The sequence below is a fragment of the Metarhizium robertsii genome, assembly GCF_000187425.2.
Source record: "Metarhizium robertsii ARSEF 23 chromosome Unknown MAA_Scf_11, whole genome shotgun sequence".
Lineage (NCBI taxonomy): Eukaryota > Fungi > Ascomycota > Sordariomycetes > Hypocreales > Clavicipitaceae > Metarhizium > Metarhizium robertsii.
Genome location: NW_011942151.1, coordinates 681,773 through 701,953, shown reverse-complemented (window position 1 = coordinate 701,953; position 20,181 = coordinate 681,773). Strand labels below are relative to the sequence as shown.

At 52.0% G+C, this 20,181-nt stretch overlaps 8 protein-coding genes across 8 annotated transcripts; 5 read left to right on the top strand and 3 right to left on the bottom strand.

Moving 5' to 3' along the window:
• Nucleotides 1-325: 325 nt before the first annotated feature.
• On the bottom strand, nt 326-1,784 carry MAA_06759 (Major facilitator superfamily domain, general substrate transporter; the record flags this gene model as incomplete). Its single annotated transcript, XM_007824757.1, has 2 exons — nt 326-1,536; nt 1,592-1,784. 2 exons carry the CDS (start codon nt 1,782-1,784, stop codon nt 326-328), a joined length of 1,404 nt encoding a protein of 467 aa, XP_007822948.1.
• Nucleotides 1,785-3,119: 1,335 nt separating this feature from the next.
• Nucleotides 3,120-4,717, bottom strand: MAA_06758 (Oxygen oxidoreductase covalent FAD-binding site; the record flags this gene model as incomplete). The annotated part of the gene is made up of 3 exons (XM_007824756.1): nt 3,120-3,266; nt 3,324-3,590; nt 3,650-4,717. The coding sequence occupies 3 exons, from the start codon at nt 4,715-4,717 to the stop codon at nt 3,120-3,122; spliced, it is 1,482 nt and encodes a 493-aa protein (XP_007822947.1).
• A 1,181-nt stretch (nt 4,718-5,898) lies between these two features.
• Nucleotides 5,899-7,775, top strand: MAA_06757 (thiamine pyrophosphate enzyme; the record flags this gene model as incomplete). Its single annotated transcript, XM_007824755.2, has 3 exons — nt 5,899-6,045; nt 6,103-7,447; nt 7,516-7,775. 3 exons carry the CDS (start codon nt 5,899-5,901, stop codon nt 7,773-7,775), a joined length of 1,752 nt encoding a protein of 583 aa, XP_007822946.2.
• A 1,107-nt stretch (nt 7,776-8,882) lies between these two features.
• On the top strand, nt 8,883-10,507 carry MAA_06756 (aldehyde dehydrogenase; the record flags this gene model as incomplete). Its single annotated transcript, XM_007824754.1, has 3 exons — nt 8,883-9,394; nt 9,467-9,860; nt 9,917-10,507. 3 exons carry the CDS (start codon nt 8,883-8,885, stop codon nt 10,505-10,507), a joined length of 1,497 nt encoding a protein of 498 aa, XP_007822945.1.
• A 1,521-nt stretch (nt 10,508-12,028) lies between these two features.
• Nucleotides 12,029-13,357, top strand: MAA_06755 (Alcohol dehydrogenase superfamily, zinc-type; the record flags this gene model as incomplete). Its single annotated transcript, XM_007824753.2, has 4 exons — nt 12,029-12,172; nt 12,229-13,080; nt 13,150-13,266; nt 13,328-13,357. 4 exons carry the CDS (start codon nt 12,029-12,031, stop codon nt 13,355-13,357), a joined length of 1,143 nt encoding a protein of 380 aa, XP_007822944.2.
• Nucleotides 13,358-13,966: 609 nt separating this feature from the next.
• Nucleotides 13,967-16,675, top strand: MAA_06754 (Zn(2)-C6 fungal-type DNA-binding domain protein; the record flags this gene model as incomplete). The annotated part of the gene is made up of 5 exons (XM_007824752.2): nt 13,967-14,044; nt 14,204-14,538; nt 14,607-15,384; nt 15,440-15,691; nt 15,746-16,675. The coding sequence occupies 5 exons, from the start codon at nt 13,967-13,969 to the stop codon at nt 16,673-16,675; spliced, it is 2,373 nt and encodes a 790-aa protein (XP_007822943.2).
• Nucleotides 16,676-16,759: 84 nt separating this feature from the next.
• Nucleotides 16,760-17,515, bottom strand: MAA_06753 (Phenylacrylic acid decarboxylase; the record flags this gene model as incomplete). Its single annotated transcript, XM_007824751.1, has 1 exon — nt 16,760-17,515. The coding sequence occupies one exon, from the start codon at nt 17,513-17,515 to the stop codon at nt 16,760-16,762; it is 756 nt and encodes a 251-aa protein (XP_007822942.1).
• Nucleotides 17,516-18,125: 610 nt separating this feature from the next.
• MAA_06752 (3-octaprenyl-4-hydroxybenzoate carboxy-lyase) lies at nt 18,126-19,806 on the top strand (the record flags this gene model as incomplete). The annotated part of the gene is made up of 2 exons (XM_007824750.1): nt 18,126-19,202; nt 19,252-19,806. 2 exons carry the CDS (start codon nt 18,126-18,128, stop codon nt 19,804-19,806), a joined length of 1,632 nt encoding a protein of 543 aa, XP_007822941.1.
• Nucleotides 19,807-20,181: the final 375 nt, after the last annotated feature.

Genomic DNA, 20,181 nt, shown 5'->3' with positions numbered 1-20,181 from the left:
TTTCTCTCTAACAACGGCGCGTTCTCCCGCCGCAAAGACCGCTTATGTACATGTCGAGTCTTGCGGATAGCAAACGCTGTAAATACAAGTGCCAGCGCCGTCCCTGCAGCAGCCATGGCAATATTCGCTGGAACAGGATCTCCATGAAATATTTTATTTGTAATTGTATCAATCACAGGCTGCGTCAAGTTAATCACCCCAGAGAGACAAATGATTGTGCCGTACACGCGGCCAAAGGTAGCGTATCCAAAGACATTGGCGGCAATGTGTCTGAACGCACATGAATTAGCCTCTTTTGGTAACTTTTAATCGGGGGATACACGACCTACGATATAGTAGAATAGTAGAACGGCCGAAATGTCACGAAAAGCAAGACTGTCGCGAATGCAGCCCACGGCTCTGAGACGCAGTTCAGCACCCCTATGCTGGCAACATACACGGTCAACAAGACCAGAAGACCTGCAACGCTCAGCGTATGTAGAATCACTGCAATGGCAGGAGTGGCAGCAATGCCGCCAATCGGCAGGGCCGCGTTGAAAAGGGCTGTTACTCGGTCCGCGTCTTGCGGACCCAACATGTATGTGTATTGGCTTGTAACCGTGGCAATAAAATAGTTCACCCGCAACATCTGGAGAGCCGTGGTGAGAAGAAGAAGAATGAACCACGGACTTCGCATTTGATCCTTGACAGATAGGCCGTGCAACATGCCCCATGCTTCATCATGGATCTGCAACGACGTTCTTCGCTCGATTCGTTCGTGGCGCTCTTCCGCATCGCCCGTCACCCTCTCGATCTGCCCGATCCTGGCTCGGCGTTCGTCGGCGCGCTGGCTTCGTATTCTGGAAAGGGTCAAATCATCAGGCACCTCGTCATCGGAAATGTGTACATCCCGAGTGCAATCGTTTGCGTGCTCCAGTTTCTTTTCCAGCTCTGGCATGGTGTGATATCGCTGTTTGGGCATGACGGTCCATTCAGCGAGGAGGATAGCCGCCGGGACGCAGAGATACACTGTGAAGAACTCTTCGGGTGTGAATGCCCCGTTTGTGGCTTTCCAGATGATTTGGTAGATCAGGAATACTGCAGATGAGGCGTCAAAAGCACATGTCACTAGTGCAACGATTACGCCAGAGTGCTTTGGAAACGCGTTGGATAACTGGAAAGTAGGGAGGAAGAGGAAAGTTCCGCCGAGACTTAAGAAAAGGTTAGCAAAGATGAGGGGGTCGACAAAGCGAATGTGGCGGTGGAATATAAAAAATAGGGAGCCGAGGGCGAGGAACGTTGCGGCAAAGGTGGTGCATATTCGCCGATCGTATTTGTCGAGGACGTAGCCAGCAAAGAGGCTCGATACGTTGGTCGTTATGGAAGCCGTTATGAAGAGAAGGTTGATTCGTAGGTCTTGTTCGGGACATGTAGAGTGTTGCTTGGCGCAGAGCTCGTGGTATACCCCCCGGGCGATGAGTACGGGCTTGAGGGCTGCGAAGCCAAACACTATGCCGGATGCAAGGAAACAAAACGTCACTCCTAGACCTACTTGTACTGTACTACAGTTGGTATATTGCTAGCAAAATAAAATCCAGAGGCCATTCCGTACCGACTCTTTGAAACGTCGACGTTTTATACGCCGCAGATCGAGGGGGCTTCACTTCTACTGGTGGCTCTGCGGGTGCAAATGCGTCAAAGCTCATCTGTCGCCAGTACCGTGGACTGACGAGAGTCTCATCGGACTGCTGGCAGTCTGGGACGTCGAATCCATCTTCGGGCGCGAGATGCTGTGCGAGAGACATGCGCGGCGATGATGTGAGGGACAGTAGGGTATGGGGGTTAGCCAGGACGTTATAGTCATTGCTTGTTGAGTTGGGAGTTTACTTATCGATGAATTTATAGTTTCCATAAACCTTTGGGCATAATAACGTGGTAATCCTCTTACGTCACTGTTGCGTCAGGCGGGGGAGGCATTGTGCCCGAGGGACTCGTGGCTTGCTTATATGGGTCCCCAGTGATCAATACATGGTCACCCTGTTAGGACCCAAGAGTAATAGTGTTCAAATAAGAAAGTCATGACCGTTCAATGATGTTTTAGAATCCTTTGTACGTGTCCGCTAGTTGCGCCCCTAGCGGCTCAAGTGTTCGGAAAACACAATACTGTTAACGTTACAGAACGCTCTCTCATTCCTCCGGAGCTGCAAGAACATTCTCTAGTAGCAAGGAGTATCAAAAGTCAATTTTAGGTGTTGTGGGCCATATTTCTAAGATTTCGCCACTCATAGGGAGTTGGTAAGCTCGGATATAGAACCGGAGTTATACTATGAACCATCACATAATACTGGGAAACATAGCTACTAATATATGAGAAAACGATTTTATTCTACAGGCCATTCCAACTACATGTACTGCTTCTACTTTACGCGGCCGCACGGTGATATATTCTTAAGATTCCTATGAAACCCCCCCCCCCAACAGAGGCTCTCTCAATGGTGAACCCACCGAAGATCTCTTTAAATATTGCAAATCCTGATACCGTGTTATTACTGAGAGCTTTATGGTTGGCATTAAATTCCTGGGACTTCCGGATCAGCGTCAGAGAGAAATCTTCCCTCCCCACAGAACGACATTCACACAGCGACATCAGCAGCACAAACACGGCGTTGCTTTCATCTTGATCTTGCCGCATTCTGAGTACCACGGTAGATCAACTGAAGGCCTGAGAGCGAGGCGCGACGCGGAACAAATCGAGAATACACAAAGGGGCCTGATTCCACATAGCAATTACGTTTTAGAGAACTTTAGGCATACACAAAATTAAGGCTGAAGTTGTTATTACACACGCGAGCGCCTTGGACCACGGAGACTATCTAGCTACTACTTCGAAGAACAGCTCGACTACTTGCGGCAAAATGACAAATGCTTCATGTTCCCATAGAAAGAGTGTAATAATACGAAAGCTAAATACGTATCAGAGTGCTGCTTCTTGCTAGATGGTAGTACTATAATAGCGACCGTCTTTAATAAGCAATTTCTTTTTCTTTCCAAGCAAATAGAATACTCCTGAAGCTAAATGAGTTCTACTTCATGATGCCTGCCGTCCATCATGTTCAGACCACTGGATGTAGGTACGCAGACTACAAGTGCGCGTTCCTCTTCTCCAATTGAGCCATCTTGTCGTGAGTTTTGACAAGTGCCTTGTAATTGGGAAACAGCTCCTGAGGATCCCACTTCTCCCGAATCTTGAGGAACTTGGCGAGAGCCGTGTCGCTAAGGACCCTGCACTACAAGCAATAAACGGTTAGCCTTATTACAAATTTCCATCTGAATCCAAAACCTACATTTGCTTCTTCCTTATTCACATCCAACTCTGTAATGTATTGGCCTATGGCGACCGGGAAAGCCCGTCTGTAGCGTTCAATCATGGGCTGGTATATGGCCGGCTCCAAGGCGGGATCGCTCCAGCCGGTTATGGTAGAGATGTAGAGGTCTTGCGGCAAACTCAAGGCGGCATCTTCTTCGTTGGGAGTAATGTCGCAGTGGCAAAGAAAGACGGACGTGGTCCGCGTAGGCAGCTCAAGCATGCAGGGCTTTATAGCCGTGAGAAGCTGCGCCGCGTGTTGTCAGCGTCAGGGCAACAGGAATTTGGGGGGTGAATTATGCTTACTTGATCAAGCGGGACGTTGGGATCGTTCATGATACTGTTTATCTGCCACCTCTCTTGCTTGCCGTTGCCGAGAAAGCCTCGCTTGCGGTCGAATACAAACTCAAAAGTCCGCGGCTGTACAGGTTCGAGGCGAACTAGGGCGTCGCGCACCTCGGGGGTAAACTTCTCATACGCGCCAAGCAACGTTTGCGCTTCACGAAGCGTGTCGCAGTAGCAGAGAATGTTTAGAGTCATTTGCAGTTTGCCATGCTTGGGGGCTTCGTCGGTCGTGTATTTCGGGTCGTACTTCTCGGGATAGTCAATCGTCATGTTCAAGTCGGTGCCATATTTGGGAGTGTCACGGCCACGCTCAATGGCCCACGTCATAAGTGGCAGGTAGTTGGCAGAATTGATCTCGAATTTGAGAATCGTCTCCCACATGTTGGAACGCTCGATGGTGCGGCCCCAGAACCGCGTCACCACGGCGAAGAAGGCCAGTCCGCTTCCGCGGGCGGCCCAGAACAAGTCCTGGTTCTCGGTTCGGCTGGCGATGACGGTGCGGCCGTCCGGGACAACCATCTCGATCTTGGTGATCCACGTCTGGCTAGTTGCGCCCCAGCCTCGCACGAACCAGCCTTGCCCGCCGGCGAGTAGAAATCCAGCCGAACCAACCGTGGGGGCGTGCCCGTGAGGGAAGAAGCGGTTGATTTCCTTGAGCTTGGCCGCGAGCTCCTCGACACGGCATGCTGGGCCGAAGCAAATCTCTTGGCTCACGGGATCGTACTCAATCCGGCGGTTGAGGTTCAGCGTGTCGATCAGAATACCGTCTTGGATAGCGCCGGGAAAGTTCATGATGTGACCCGAGGACCGGACGCCGACGGTCGTCTTGAGCTCTGCGGCGCGTTTAAGCGCTCGAGACACGTCGGACGGTGACTCGGGCAGGTGGATTTCACGAGGAAAGCGATCAGGGGTATCTGCACTAGGGTTCATGCGGCGACATCGCTCGTAATCCTCGGTGCCCTGGACAAGGACCTTGCCGGAATATTTGGGTGTTGTGGTATAATGTCTGGCATCTTGCATTGGTCTCATGTTGAGAGGAAGATTGAACGAGGCTCGACTGCAAGGGTAATTCTGCAAAAGTATACAAAGTGTAGGGTTGTAGAGTTAACCAGGCTGTTGATATTCACGACAATGTCTAAGCTGAAGGCGACCTCAAGCAGGCTATATAGAGCACAAGTATTATACCAGACCTGACTTGATTACTTATCTCTCTTTCCGCCGTGGAACAACGGTGACGTTGAAAGTTGGGGGTCGCATAAAACTTTCTGTGGAGTGGTGCGACGTTTGGATTTGTCCCGCCATTATTCATTCCATTACAGAGGAAGTTCCGAGGGGCTCCAGGGTCTTTGGAGCAAACACGGCGTTGATACAAGATGGCAACCGTGCCGCGCCGGCGTTGTACGGACCGGAACTTCCGCCAGGACGGACCCACATCGCCGCTCGAGCCTCTCCGATGCTACGTCAATACCATTTCCATCGTCTTAGACTTTGAGGGCCCATATTCTCGCTCGGAAATAGCGTCAGCTTCGAGGCTGTCTCTTTGGATAAGCCTGCCTCCATTAAACGTGCGAGCAGACTTGACCTAGTCGCTCACTAGGGTGAAATTATACACTGAGAAGTTCACAACCCTAACCCTACAATACCCGAGTAACTGTCACAAAAAGAACGCGCTCTAATCGAAGGGCAGATATAAGCCCTTTCGGAACAAACCCAAGAGGTGGCAGACATTCAGTTTAATACAGTTAACCTAACATCCGCGATAGTTCAGTAAATAATCCGGCCATGGGCGAACTTCATCCACCGAAACCAGCCGTGCAGCCGGAGTGTGTCGAGCGTTCGGAACATTCCGTTGGGGATTCTAGTGGCAAAGCATCACGCCTCATTACGTCTTTTACCTACTCTATTTTCCATGGCTAGCATGTACAATAAATACTCCATATGCAATATGGAAGATGCTGAGTATTGCGAATCTCAACTCTCGACTTTCAGCTAAAAAAAAAAATTGCATAAACTCGCTGATTGAGTATATTCCTTGTAAGGAACGCAAAGCTGCAGCAAAACGAAATGAGTCGTCCGTGAGTCATGATTCTCAGTGTATTTGATGAGCGGCAGTTTGAGTAACCTCCCACAGTCAAAAGTATTCGGCGTCTTTCGCCTTTTTTGAGGGTCTCTACGAGGTTAGTAGAATAGACATTCCAAGCTGATGAGGCATGCCGCTAATTGAGGCTCTCAAGGCCGGCGTTTCCCATGTATTCGTCAATCTCGGCTCGGACCACCCGGCCATCATGGAAGCACTAGCCTATGGTGAGAATTTAGAGGGCGTTCATTTTCCCAAGGTGATAACGTGCCCCCACGAGGTATGGGAAATCACTACTCAGAACGTGCTTACTGAGCCCGCCTAACTGGTCGATTAGATGGTCGCCATGAGCATGGCAGATGGATTTGCTCGCCTGACTGGAAAGCCCCAGTGTGTGTTGGTCCATGTTGATGTTGGCACGCAGATGCTTGGATGTGCCATGCATAATGCGTCGGCGGCACGGTGCCCCGTCATTGTCTTTGCCGGTCTATCGCCGTATACCCTAGAAGGGGAGTTGCCTGGGTCGCGGACAGAATTTATTCACTGGCTCCAAGATGCGCCAGATCAGAAGCAGATCGTCTCGCAGTTCTGCCGATATACAGGGGAATTCAAGACGGGCAAGAACATAAAGCAGGTGCTCAACAGGGCCTTTCAGTTCTCGACCAGCGATCCAAAAGGCCCCGTCTATCTCACCGGAGCCCGCGAGGTCATGGAGGAGGAGATTGACTCCTACTCCCTGGACCAGAGCGTTTGGGAAGCCGTCCGCCCTGCAGCGCTGCCACTACAAGCAGCGGAAGACATTGTGTCCTTGATGGCAAACGCCGAGCGGCCTCTGATCATTGCGGGCTATTCCGGTCGCAATCATGCAACGGTATCACAGCTGGTGACGTTGGCTGAAAACATCCCGGGAGTGCGGGTTCTGGATGCTCTAGGAAGCGACGTTTGCTTCCCCTTCAGCCATCGAGCTTCCCTGGGCGTTGCCATTGGCCAACACGAGAGCATTCCAGAGGCCGATGTGATTCTTGTGCTCGACTGCGATGTCCCCTGGATCCCGACACAATGCAAACCCCAGAAAAGCGCCAGGATTATCCACATCGATGTAGATCCGCTCAAGACCAACACGCCATTGCATTACATCCCGGCCACGGACAGGTACAGGGCTGACTCGGAAACCGCCCTCCGTCAACTCAACGACTACATTGCTTCCGATCCTAGGTATTCGAATCTGCGAAATGAAGAACCCTATCTGTCTCGCTGGGCAGCACTGGCCAACGTCCATCAAGAGCGGCTGGCCAAGTTGGCAGAGCTCGCAGCCTCACCTGCAGACGATTCCGTCTCACCAAGCACTTCTTATCTCTGCAGAAGACTGCGTGAGTCATGCCCCAACGACACCATCTACTGTCTTGAAACCGTTACAAACGCTCCATTCGTCTACCAACAGCTGCAGGTTGACGAACCTGGCCGCATTATAAACGCTGGTGGCGGTGGACTCGGCTGGTCGGGCGGAGCAACACGAGGAGTCAAGCTGGCCGCGGACCATCTTGCAGGCGGCGAGAACAAGGGCAGCTTTGTCTGCGAGATTGTTGGCGATGGCACTTTCATGTTTGGTGTGCCTGCGACGGCATACTGGATTGGCGAGAGATACAAGCTGCCTACTTTGACGGTGGTTCTGAGCAACAAAGGTACGTTTTTCTGGTCTCCTGCTTGGAAAGCACTTTCGACGACAATTGTCTAACTGGAGAATTACTAGGATGGAATGCGCCTAGAAATTCCATGACGCTGGTGCATCCCAATGGCTACGGCTCCAAGCTATCCAATGAGGGTCTCAATATTTCGTTTTCTCCAACGCCAGATTATTCGGGAATTGCCAAGGCAGCTACGGGCGGTAAGGCCTGGGCTGGTATGGCCTCTAGCGTAAAGGATCTGGAAATGATGCTACCTGAGGCTATTTGCGCCGTGCAAGCTGGAAATAGCGCTATTCTCGAAGTTCGCCTTGCGGGTTCTTGGTAGTGGATTCATGGATAAAGTGAGGAAATTATGCAGTGGGAGGCAAGGAATATTGGAACAGGTCAAGTACCGGGCTTTCACACTCCACGGTAGTAGTCCATACTTTAATATACGATAGAATTTCTGTGTATACTTGTTGGTGGACAACAATATTTTGCTACAGACTGTGTCTACGATAGAGAAAGTATACTCATGGGTATTGTAGAGTCCTTGGCGGCATCCTGGTTTTCAGTGTGCTAATATACTGTATTAATTTAGTAGTTGTTTCGCTCTCGACACAATCATAATACAAGCACGATGCAAGATAATATACTGTATATAGTTGAATGTAGTGAACTCCCACATTTTTTCTATAGGCGTAGAATCCCAATAACGTGTTCGCGAAGGACATTTAGTATCTCAATGGAATATGCGCGGAACTGCTATAGCCGGACAATTATGTCTGCTGTTGCACTTGGATAGGCAAAAGAAACGCTTTGCATTAGACATAAAGGCACAATGGAGAAGAACGGAGAGATCAAGCACATGGAGATGGTGCGCAGTAGGCGTTTCATGCCGGAAACTGGGAATTAGTTGGAATTTGGAAACATGACAATATCAGTGGACTTGGAGCCATGCTGGTTTCGGAATAACTCCTTCAGCATGCTGCAATGGACACCTCTCTCCGAACCCTGCACTGCCACCGGCTCGGAAACCAACATTAAACCTGACAGCACCTCGGCGTAGATTCGTGCTTACATATGTACGGAACCGATTGACGGAATGTCCCTTAGCTCCCGCGGCCAATGACCAATACCAAGCTGCGCCATGTCTGGTTGAGGGGCTGCCGTCACACTGCATGGAGCGGAGTTCCGAGGACACCGTCGACGTATTCGTCTATTGACGGCGTTTAATGACCAGTTATTAATCCAGGGATGTGGGCGGCAGAGTGGCCACGGGAACTGTGACGTCCTGTTTGCTGCTCAGATAAGACCTAGAAAACAAATCCAGCGCGACTCCTCAAACAGTCTTGAAGGCACGGGAATAATTTTCGCATACAATCCGCCTGCAGTTCGCAAAAATAATCGCCAGATTCCGTCTGATACAAATAACCTTTTTGTGCTGACCACCATGAACCGAGCCAAAATAGCTAGAGCAACACAAGCTTCGATCCGTCACTTATCCCGCGGCATTTCAACGCACAGGACAATACCTCTTATCATAAACGGCAAAGACGTCATTTCCAAAACCACCTTTGAAGCCATCAGCCCACTTACATGCAAAAAGGCCTCGGACTGCTCATCCGCGTCGGAGGAACATGTCCAAAGCGCCGTTGCCGCAGCGCAGGCGGCATTTCCAGCATGGGCGACTACAAAGCCATCGTACCGGCGGGACATATTCCTCACGGCCGCAGACATCATGACCAAGAGAAGGGAAGAGCTCGGGGAGTACTTGAACCAGGAAATCGGAGCGGACCAAGGCTACCAGGACTTCATTATCGGTCTGTCCATCGAGGGCCTCAAAGACACGGCAGGCAGGATTGCCGGCGCATGCCAGGGCTTTGTTCCCGAGTCGGTTCACGAGGGAATGAAGGCCATGGTTCTCAAACGCCCGTATGGCGTCAACTTGGGCATCGCTCCATGGTAAGCCCCATCTATGAAAACACACGGGGAAAGAAATTCACCATGTGCCTCTAACGATGCGTGACTGCTTAGGAACTCCCCCTATCACCTTGGCCTTCGCTCCGTCACGTTCGCCCTGGCCACGGGAAACACAGCCATCCTCAAGGGAGCAGAGTTCTCCCCTCGCTGCTACTGGGCCATAGCGGACATTTTCCGACAAGCCGGCCTTCCTGCCGGGGTGCTCAACCTGCTCTTCCACCGGCCGGCTGATGCGGCGACAGTCACAGAGTCCCTCATCGCCCATCCCAACGTCAAGAAGATCAACTTCACTGGCAGCACAAAGGTCGGCAGCATCCTGGCAGCGTCTGCGGGGAGACACCTCAAGCCCTGCTTGATGGAGCTTGGCGGCAAGGCCAATGCCATTGTGCTCAAGGACGCGGACCTCGACAAGGCAGCGGTCCAATGCGCCATGGGGGCTTTTATGAATGTGAGCTTGTGCCTGCGAACAAGACGAGTTGCCCGTATGCTAATGGATGTAAAAAGGCCGGCCAGATTTGCATGTCCACCGAGCGCATCCTAGTAGACGCCTCTGTGGCAGGAGAGTTTGAGCCCATCTTGAAGCGCACCATTAATGATATTTTCGGCACGGCTGGAGCCACACCGACTTTGGTCACGTCCGCGTCGGCGGCGCGTAACCGGGCTCTTGTCGAGGACGCCGTCTCCAAGGGAGCCACGAGCCTGGACATCTACTCTGATGAGGTTGGGGAGATGGTCGAGACGAGGATGCGGCCCGTTGTTCTGACCAATGTCGACGAGTCGATGGAATTGTACGGCGGGGAGTCATTTGGGCCCAGCGTGTCCCTCTATTCCTTCGACTCGGAAGACGAGGCTATCGAGTTGGCCAACGATACCGAGTACGGCTTAACAGCTTCGGTGTTTACTGAGAATCTGGGATCTGGCTTCCGCATCGCTGAGAAGCTCGACTCGGGCGCGGTGCATATCAACTCCATGACGGTGCACGATGAGTATTCTTTGCCGCATGGCGGAGTTAAGAAGAGCGGCTGGGGTCGATTTAATGGGCATCAGGGGCTGAATGAGTTCCTGTACTGCAAGACGGTGACTTGGATGGACTAGACAGCGGTTTATTTGGCGGCTTGTTTATCTGTTGGCATCGGTCATGGACCATGGGCGTGCGGTAGATAGTTCAATCATTGCACAAGATTGAGTGCAACGGCGTGGGCGATGCGAGTGGAATTGTAATTATCTGGCGCAACTTTTATGTATAAACGAAACACTGCAAGTTAGGGTATCTCTTGCTGTTGGTAATATGGACCGAGTATTTCATCAGAAGATGCGATGAAAATAAGTGATTAGAGTCCAAAGTTTAAAGTGCGAACTTGGGATCGTTGCAAAGATCGTGTTCAAAGCTGTCTAAACTCTATCTGTTAAAAAGAACAACAGCAGTTGGTGCCTGTATAGTCGTCGATCTAGGAGATGTCAGGGCAATAAAAGTGCGATTATCTTGATTGAATCGTTCTGAGTACTTGAGGCGCAAATTCCTGGACTAAGTACACGTATGTGTTCAACTCATGTTATGATGTGGTGCCTACGACCGTGGACTGGCTGTTACAGTCTTTGCTCAGTGTACAAATGGAGTCTTAACTCTTGTAGGTTAAGCGAAACACAAATAGAAAGAGCGAGTTCATTCTTCTATCTAGAGATGCAAATAATACAGGCCCTTTACAGAAGGTGTAAGCAAGCTCTCTGTATGTGATATTATATCACCATATCTCATTGCTAGACATGATAACATCATTAGCATTAGACAGGTAACGGATATCTGAGATGAATCCCACTGGGAGAAAAGAGAGACAGACAATAATGAATTCATGAGAGAATCTTGGTTAATAATCCGTCACACTACGTGATATAGGTACTGTCAACAGCCACCATCAACGGCTGTCCAGATTGCAAATACGAGCGCTCAATTCAACTGTGGTTATCAAAAGGTATTATCGGGCCATGAAATATCCCGACGTATCAGACGGGTTCAAGAATGACAAATACTAGCTAGTTCATGAGTGTCAATGGTCCAACATGGGCAGGGGAAATAAAGTTTCTGCCATAGTATTGGCCAGTACGTTCCGAGATGTTACCCACCGCTGCGAATCCGTCTCCACCGAGACGAGGACTTTGCCTGCCAATAGTGGAACGTTGGTTATGGATCCTGCCAGCCGTTCCGAGACTCACGGGTCCAATAGTTCATCTGGAAAAGAGAGGGCGAATTACTGACTGGCTCCATGGCCTAGCAAACGAGATGTTAGTTCCTGCTCGGCCGAAACCCCAGTTGTCACCTTGTGACCAGTCACATCGGGAATGCCTCGAGAGCCCGGCTCGGAATGCTAATGCCCTCTGCGAAAGGTGTTCCGGGCTTTCTTGAGGCTGTGTCTCCTTTGAAATCGGAAGTTGCTTGACTAATTCATCACTAAAATCTGCTGCAGGCGAAATGTGGGTGGGTTATTAAGAGTCGATTACACGGCCCTCTTGCCATGGCACGTCACCTCTTTTTGCAGACGGTTTTTGCTCCAGCTCCTCTTTTGGCCCGAATTCAAACTCCAAGACACGCATTTTCATATTCAAGTATTCTTTCACGCTATGGCTACCCCTAAAGATATCCACACCGAGGCGCTAGTCGTCAGTAAGCCAGGGGGAGATTTTGTGATGCAGCCTATTATTCTTGACGAGGTTCGATCTGACGAAGTTCTCGTCGAGATGAAGTATTCTGGCATCTGTCACACGGTGAGAAATATTATGTCTTATATACTCTACTCAAACCTGAATCTAATTGAAAATAGGATATTTTATTTCAGACGGCGAAAATCCCCAATATGGAATATCCGGCCATCTTTGGCCATGAGGGTGCCGGGGTTATTCGAGCCCTTGGCAGCCATGTCAAGGATAAATCTCTACGTGTTGGAGACAGTGTTTTATTATCCTTTAATTCCTGTGGAAAGTGTAAGCACTGTCTTGCGGGCTCCCCTTCCTGTTGTCACGCCCACTTTCCCATCAACGCGGGCTTAGTCCGCGTCTCGGATGGGAGCACGCCGGCAAGATTTGCGGAGGGCGGGACACCTATACGGAGCCAGTGTTTTGGTCAATCTTCCTTTTCCCGACTATCGATTGTTACGGAGAACAGTGTGGTCAAGTGTCCCTATCCCGATTCGCTATCTTACTATGCTCCTCTGGGCTGCGGGTTCCAGACCGGAGCAGGGACAGTACTTAATGTGCTAAAGCCAGATAAGACCAATTCTGTTGTTATTTTTGGCATGGGCAGCGTCGGGATCGCCGCGTTGATGGCTGCGGCCTACCTCCAAGTGAAGCAGCTTGTGGCGGTTGATATCGTCGATGAGAAGCTCGCACTTGCAAAGGAATTCGGCGCTACGGTTATCAATCCAACGAAAATTGGCGACGAAGGGATTGGAGCTGTGGTGAAGAGACTCACAGAAGGTGGCGCTGACTACGCTATCGATTGTACTGGACGTCTCCCCGTGATCGAGTCATTATTTACATGTCTAGGCCTAAAAGGCACCGCGGTATCTGTGGGCGTGCCGCCCCCGAACAGCGAAATTCGCATCAACCCGCAGACATTCTTGATGCAAAACACGAGTTATATCGGCGTGCTGGAAGGGGAGTCCAACCCTCAAAAGGTTCGTACCTGGGGTTCACTGGTGTGCTAGGTACTCTGTTCTATGCTCTAATCGTACTTGTCTGCCTAGTTTATCCCTCAGTTGATGGAGCTTCATCAACAGGGGCATTTCCCCATCGAAAAATTATGCAAGGTCTATTCTGTAAAAGACTTTGACACGGCAATACGCGACTTGCGCGAAGGAAAGGTCAGTATTATATTGGATAAGCTAAGGCGATGGTCGGTTTGCTCACCATAATCTGGTACAGGTGATCAAGCCGGTGATTCATTGGGATTAGGCTGGGTCTGTGGATGGAACGGCAAACAACATTCAGCCAAGCTCTGGGTGACAAGTATTTGTGGTGACGAGCCTGGTGGTAGAAATACAAGTGCCGTCGGATCAGTTGAATTGTCAGTGTCCAGCTCGATTGGTAAATTCTCAGCTTCACTATGTATGATAGGCGAATAAAGATGATTGAAAGCAATTAGCACCAGCTTGATGACCTAATCTGGGCAGACTGCGCCACGATTGGGACTCGGACCGGACAGGCTGGGAAGGCCACCCGAGTCGATAACCCTAACCCTTCTGGAGAATCAAGGCGTAGTCACCAAATTCCAATACATTTTTGTGAGTACCCCACGGTCAACCGAATACAAGGGGGTATAGCTGCTGTTCAATTACGGCGCGCTCTTTTTTCACGCCCGTCGACATGATAAGGCCAGCAATGTGCCGATTCAATTGGACCATGACCAGACGCAGGCTTTCTAACTTTGAAGCCCCGCCCCCGCGCGAGCGGATCGGCACTGCCGGCATCCATGTATCCATGTATCGGGAATGGGGACATCTGGAGGGTCAAAGCTTCCCGGAGCTTGGCTATCCGGTGCTTGTGGAATGGACACATGCCAACATGTCCTCTATGCCCCGTGCGTCTTCTCTTCCTTGCTGGGACGCCTGCAAACGGCCTCGGCTTCAGATCATCATGTTGGTCAGTCAAAGATAGGATAGGTTTCTTGCATTCAATATGACATGACCATCTGCGACGGCAAGGCTTAGAGGAAAAGGAAAGAAGTTGATGCGAGTCGACATGTGATAGGTCACGTCAATATGTCAAGTGCCATCCACTTCCTGGTCCCCATTTTCACAGCTCGCTCCGCGACTCCAACTTCCTCTCCGCATCCACACATGGTTATCCACAAACAGCTACACTTTCATCGACCACGAAACAGCGCAGATGCCGGAGGCTTCGGGAATCAAGCGACCGAGAAACCAAAGTGACGAGACGGGCAAACGACGTGCGCCTTATGCCCTGCGCGCTTGCGATACCTGTCGACGGCGCAAGGTCAAGTGTGATGGAAGCCAGCCTTGCGCCGCCTGCACCGGCCGTCACGACGCGTGCTGCTATTCCGGAGACTTGGGTTTATTCATGCCCACGCCCGCCGCCCATGTCCAGTCCCGTCAGGCCGACGCGGCGGCATCAACGTACGTTGCCCATCTCTTCGCTCGTGACAGCCAGTAATCTGGAAAGGCTCACCCGCTCTCTGCTCCAGGAACCCAGAACACGCCTCCATCATCGAGATCATGTCGAGCTTCCAGAGCCAATTGGACGACCTGGCGTCCCGTCTGCAATCCGCAAGCCAAGGCCGGACAAGCCAGCCAGCGGCGGCCGACGCCAGAAGGAGGGAGAACGGCCATGCCGGCGTCTCGACGGCATCCGCGAGCCATGCTGTGCCCAGTTCCACTGCCCACGCACCGCCAGTCGCGACCCAGGGCTTTTACGGCCCAACCAGCCCAGACTACAGTCTGAACGTGGCCCAGATGAAATTGCGGCAGACGACCCTCCTCACAACAGAGCCGCATGGGCAGCAGCTTCAGCTTGCCAGCATCGACAATGATGTAGCGTCCCATCGCGAACATGGCGCCGACAATGCAGGCATGGGCGGCCGAGAACTAGGGGACCAATTTCGGCTGTTGCAGTTCCGCTCCCTGTTTAACTCGCAGGAAGCCATGCGACTCCTCTCGGTGTATCAAGAGGTGATTGGAGAGTTCCACCCCGTCATCGACATCAATGGACTCATGGCTCAGGCCCAGCGCTGGTATGCGGAAGACAACTCGCCCTGGAGTCTCTCCCCGGAAGGAGGAGGGACCTCGGTGGACCAAGACCTTGTCATCCTCAACCTCGCTTTGGCCATTGCGCTTCGTGCAGAGTCTACCTCGTCCGTCTCCGAGGTTGAACGGTACATCACCGAGAATTGCCAAGGTGCAGCCAACGCAAGGATAACAGCGCCCGTCTCCAGCGTAAAGCAGGTCACTATTGCACTACTCAGCGTTCGTTCGCCGCTTAGTTTGCTTCACTCATCGTCTTTGGCTAATGCGGCCGCAGGGCTGGCACTACTTGTTCCACGACGCGCCCCGATCAGCTTGGCGCATGTGCGGCATCGCCGGGCACATGTTGATGGAGCTTGGATATCACAACGGCCACGTTTTGAAGCAAGTGCTGGATAATGAGACGCAGACCGCCGAGGTGTACAGCATCATATGCAGCGTCATTATCCTCGATCGCCAATGGAGCGCGTCTACGGGGCTGCCAACGCATTTTAAAACATCTAGTTTCGACCCCTTGCCCAAGGACTTGGTAAGCAGAGGCTGCCGTCGCGAGCTTGGACGAGCAAGCTAACGCTATTTACAGGTCAAGAACCCGTATCTGAAAGCCATGCTGGCCTTCATCATAATTAGCGACAAGTTTGGCGAGCCCATCTTCAAAGCCGCCAAAGGAGAAAGTTACCTGGACGAAGACGCGTTCGAGGTGATGAATATCCAAATCGACCAGTGGAGAAAAAAGGCTGTAGGTGACGTCTCTCTAGCCCAGCTGGGCTCGTCGTTGGCGAACCCGTCCATGAGGCCGCCTTCGTGGGTCATTCTCCTCAATCTGCGTGCCGAGTCTGCCCGGAGCCTGCTTCTCAAACCGTGCTTCTTTTTGAATACAGACATTGAGGATGGCAAGAAATACCTCCCCCCTGCCATAGAGCTAGTATATAACATGGTGAATACTCTATACCTGTTAGACAGCTCTACTAACATTTACCGCACGCAACATCCATTCTATCAGCACCTGCTGGCATCTGCTTGCGCCCTTGCCTTTCTCGTCGTGGCCTTCATCGAGCAAAACAAGACTCTACTGCTGGCGACGTTGCCGGCCAATCTAACCGACTGGCTTAGTCGCAGCCTCCAGATGGCTGTGGCGCTGGCGACAAACTATGCTCATATATCGCGCGCCTCGGGTAGACTTCTTCAAAGACTCTCCGAGATGCGCGGCATTCTTGTCAATTTGGGTTTGCTAAAGGGACAAGATGGCCAGGACAAGGGATTCCCCAACGGGAATGAGGATGGGCCGTCTGCCGCGAATACCTCCAAGATGTCCCAGAGGAAGAGAATATCTACATCTGCCTTGCCGGACCAGTTCAGCCCGTCGTTTGCTAATTTCCCCGTGGCAGCAGCTTATGGAGCCGGATTGGGTTCCGTTCCCGGCACAGACATGCCGTCCGGATGGGCGGAGTCGATCTGGGCACATTGGCCATTTTGCGACGATGACAACTTGTTCTTGGAAAACCAAACGTGAAAGAAACGATACTAGAACGAAGCATCTATAAACTACTTTAATACACAAGCCCTGCAACCTTTGCACCGGGGTACAACAGCGAATTCAGTCCCTCTCAAACCCGTCCCAGCGCTTGAATCCGTCCGTAAACAGCCCCATTGAGTCCAGCATCCTCCCAGCCGTCTGGTCCACCAGGTCATCCATGCTCTTTGGCCGCGTGTAAAAGGCAGGAACGGGCGGAAATATGACAGCCCCCGCGCGCCGCAGGAACAGCATATTGTCGAGATGCACGTCGCTCAGGGGCGTCTCGCGCACGGCGAGGAGGAGCTTCCGGCCCTCCTTGAGGGTCACGTCGGCCGCGCGGGATATCAGGTCGTCGCAGAAGCCGGTGCGCACCGCGGCCAGCGTCTTCATGCTGCAGGGAACGATGATCATGCCGTCGTGCTGGAAGGAGCCTGATGCGATGGGCGCGGAGAGGTCCTTGACGACGTAGCTCCTGCTGGCGAGGGCGCGGATGTCTGCCTCGGACGCCGTCGTCTCGTACTTCATTGTTGCGAGGGCCCATTTGCTTATGACGAGGTGTGTCTCGACGCCTAGCTGTTGGAGTATGGACAGGATCCGGGTGGCGTATATGGTTCCCGTGGCGCCGGTGATGCCTACGACGATGCGGCGCGGTCTGGTTTGCCCGTCGTGGTGATGTATCTTGGGACTGGGGGCTTGGTTCGCGTATTGCTGTAGTTTTGTTGCGCTGTCGTTTGAACGTGTGCTGTATGGGAGCTTGGTGATGAAGCGGGCTGCTGGTCTGGTTGGGCGCAGTAGACTCAGACGGTGAATTAGGCTCCTGCTGGCATGGGTGGTCATGGCGGTGGTGCGGTGTCCTAATGCAACGTCGATTCAAATGCTTGTGAAGACGTTCTCAGTGTGATTTGTTTTAAAAAAAAAAAACGCCCCGTCAATAGCTCGCAAATTTCATGGTGTTTCTAAATGCAAGTTTGTTATTCCAAGAGCTTCTTGCATGGCCGCTGATGGACGGAAAGTTCCTGGCGGAGCACCCTCGGCTTCAGCCCCGCTTTTCCCCGGGCGAGAAAGGTGGGAACAAGACGGTCCACGGATCATGGTCCGAATATCTGTCATTTCGCCCGGACGCCCCGGAAAGGAAACCGTGGAATGCCGTCAAGATGATCTCATTTGGTCATTGAATTCCAGTCCATAGTTTTGAGTTTGGTTCGGGTGCGTACTGACAACCAAGAAACTCAGTCCGGCGCTAGGGGACAAAAGGCTCGGAATGATTTTCGGAAGTTCCGCCTCACTTTTTCGTCCGCCTCACCTTTTCGTCGCCCGGCTCCCCTGGAATAAACGTCAATGACTTTTCTAGGGAGTCTCAAACCTTAAAATCGACTTTTCGTACAGCTATGTAATGCAGCCAGCGAACCAGGGTCTTGGCATTGTGAAAGTTCGGCCAGTCCTTGCCATGGCGTTCGTCTTCACCAGCAGAGTCAGTCGCGCATCTGTGCATTTGCGATTCACGCGACCGTTCGCCAGGTCAGCATATCGCGCCCAAAGCACCCTGTCTTCCCAGCCAGACCACGTCGCCGCACAGCTCGACTTTCGCACATTCGTCGATGTGCTCCGCGCCGACGGCGATCTCGCAGAGATCAATGAACAAGTCGACCCGCACCTCGAGGTTGGTGCCATCGTTCGGCGTGTGAGCGAAGTAAACGGCAAAGCACCTCTCTTCAACAACGTAAAGGGGGCTAAAAATGGCCTGTGGAGGATATTTGGCAACGCCGCGAGCCTTCGAAGCCGTGAGGAGGAAAAGTATGGCCGGATAGCGCGGTCGTTTGGCTTGCCGCCAGATTCTAGCTGGAAGGCCATTCTGCAGAGAAGCCAGGAAGCAAAGCGTCGGCCACCGATTCCGCCTCGCATCCTGCCCACAGGACCGTGTAAGCAGCACAAGATTTTCGGCGACGACATTGATCTGCACAAACTGCCGGCTCCGAAGCTCCACCAGGCCGATGCGGGCAAGTACCTACAGACGTATGGGGTGCATGTCCTCCAAAGCCCAGATGGCAAGTGGACAAATTGGTCCATCTTCAGAGGCATGATTCACGACAGCAGACGGCTCGTGTGCCTCGTAGGATCGGGACAGCACAACTCCGTCATTAGAGACATGTGGCTGAAGAAGGGCAAGACGGAAGTCTCGTGGGCGCTGGCGTTTGGCGTCCCGCCCGCGGCCAGCGTCGTGGCGGCGTGTCCTGTTCCTCAAGGCGTGTCGGAAGCCGAGTACGTCGGTGCCATGGTCGGCCAGCCGCTGGACGTGGTGAAATGTGAGCTGAGCGATCTGCTTGTTCCTGCGAATAGCGAAATCGTCATGGAGGGCACCTTTTCCTTCAAGGACAAGGCCCCGGAGGGTCCGTTTGAGGACTATCTCGGCCTGCACTTCAGCGACGACCAGCATATGCAGCCGCTTTTCACGGTCAATGCGATAACCTACCGGGACGGAGCTATCCTGCCCGTCTCTGTTCCTGGCAAAATCACCGATGAATCTGTAAGTTTGGCAACTGAGGCAATTTGTTATCGTTTCTTACGCAATCTAGCATGTGACGGCGTCCATGGCTTCGGAGGAGCTCTTGGAGTTGCTCCAGCAGCATGGGTATCCCGTGATCGACGCGTTCGCTCCGCTTGAAACCTATGCGACCTGGTGTGCTTTGAAGGTCGACGTCAAGAAGCTTGCGGAGATGCGCACAACGCCCGAAGAATTTTGCAACAAGATTGGCAACTTGGCGTTTAATGACAAGAGTTCCATGTTGATGAATCGCATCATGCTCTTTGGGCACGATGTAGATGTTGGAAACTTCAGGGATATCATGTGGGCGCTGGCGACGCGCTGTCGCCCTGGTCAAGATGAGTACGTATTTGACGATATTCCCGTCCTCCCTCTCACGCCGTACATGTCACATGGAAGGGGGAATCCGACCCGTGGTGGAAAGGTGGTGTCGGACTGTCTGTTCCCAATGGAGTACGAGGGCAAGACTAGCTTTAGGGCATGTGACTTTGAGAGAAGCTATCCAGAAGAGATTAAGGAACGGGTTAGGTCAAACTGGACAGCGATGGGATTTGATAAGGTTGAATCGCCGTCCAAGCCGACATGAGGGATGAGGGGTGGCCAACTGTTGAGAGTAAATTGTGGAAATATTAACAAACATCGTTTATATTATCTATCTGCCTGCAAATATCGGTGGCGCAACGTGAAACTCTTATACAACCGTCCATAGCCCAGTTCGTTTCTCTTCATCATACTTCTCAGCCTTTGCTAGTTACCTTTGCAATATAACTTGTCTGCTGCACTCCCAGCTCTTGTACTTTGCTATAGATCCTTCTCTTGCACGGTCTCTCAGATAGTTACGACTATGACCCAGTTGCTTGCCTGCCAGATACGGGCCATTGGGCCGCCGCACCAGATATTGTAGTAGTTGGCCTGGTTAATGAAGACTGCTCAGACGTTAACCATATCTTTTCGCTTCCTA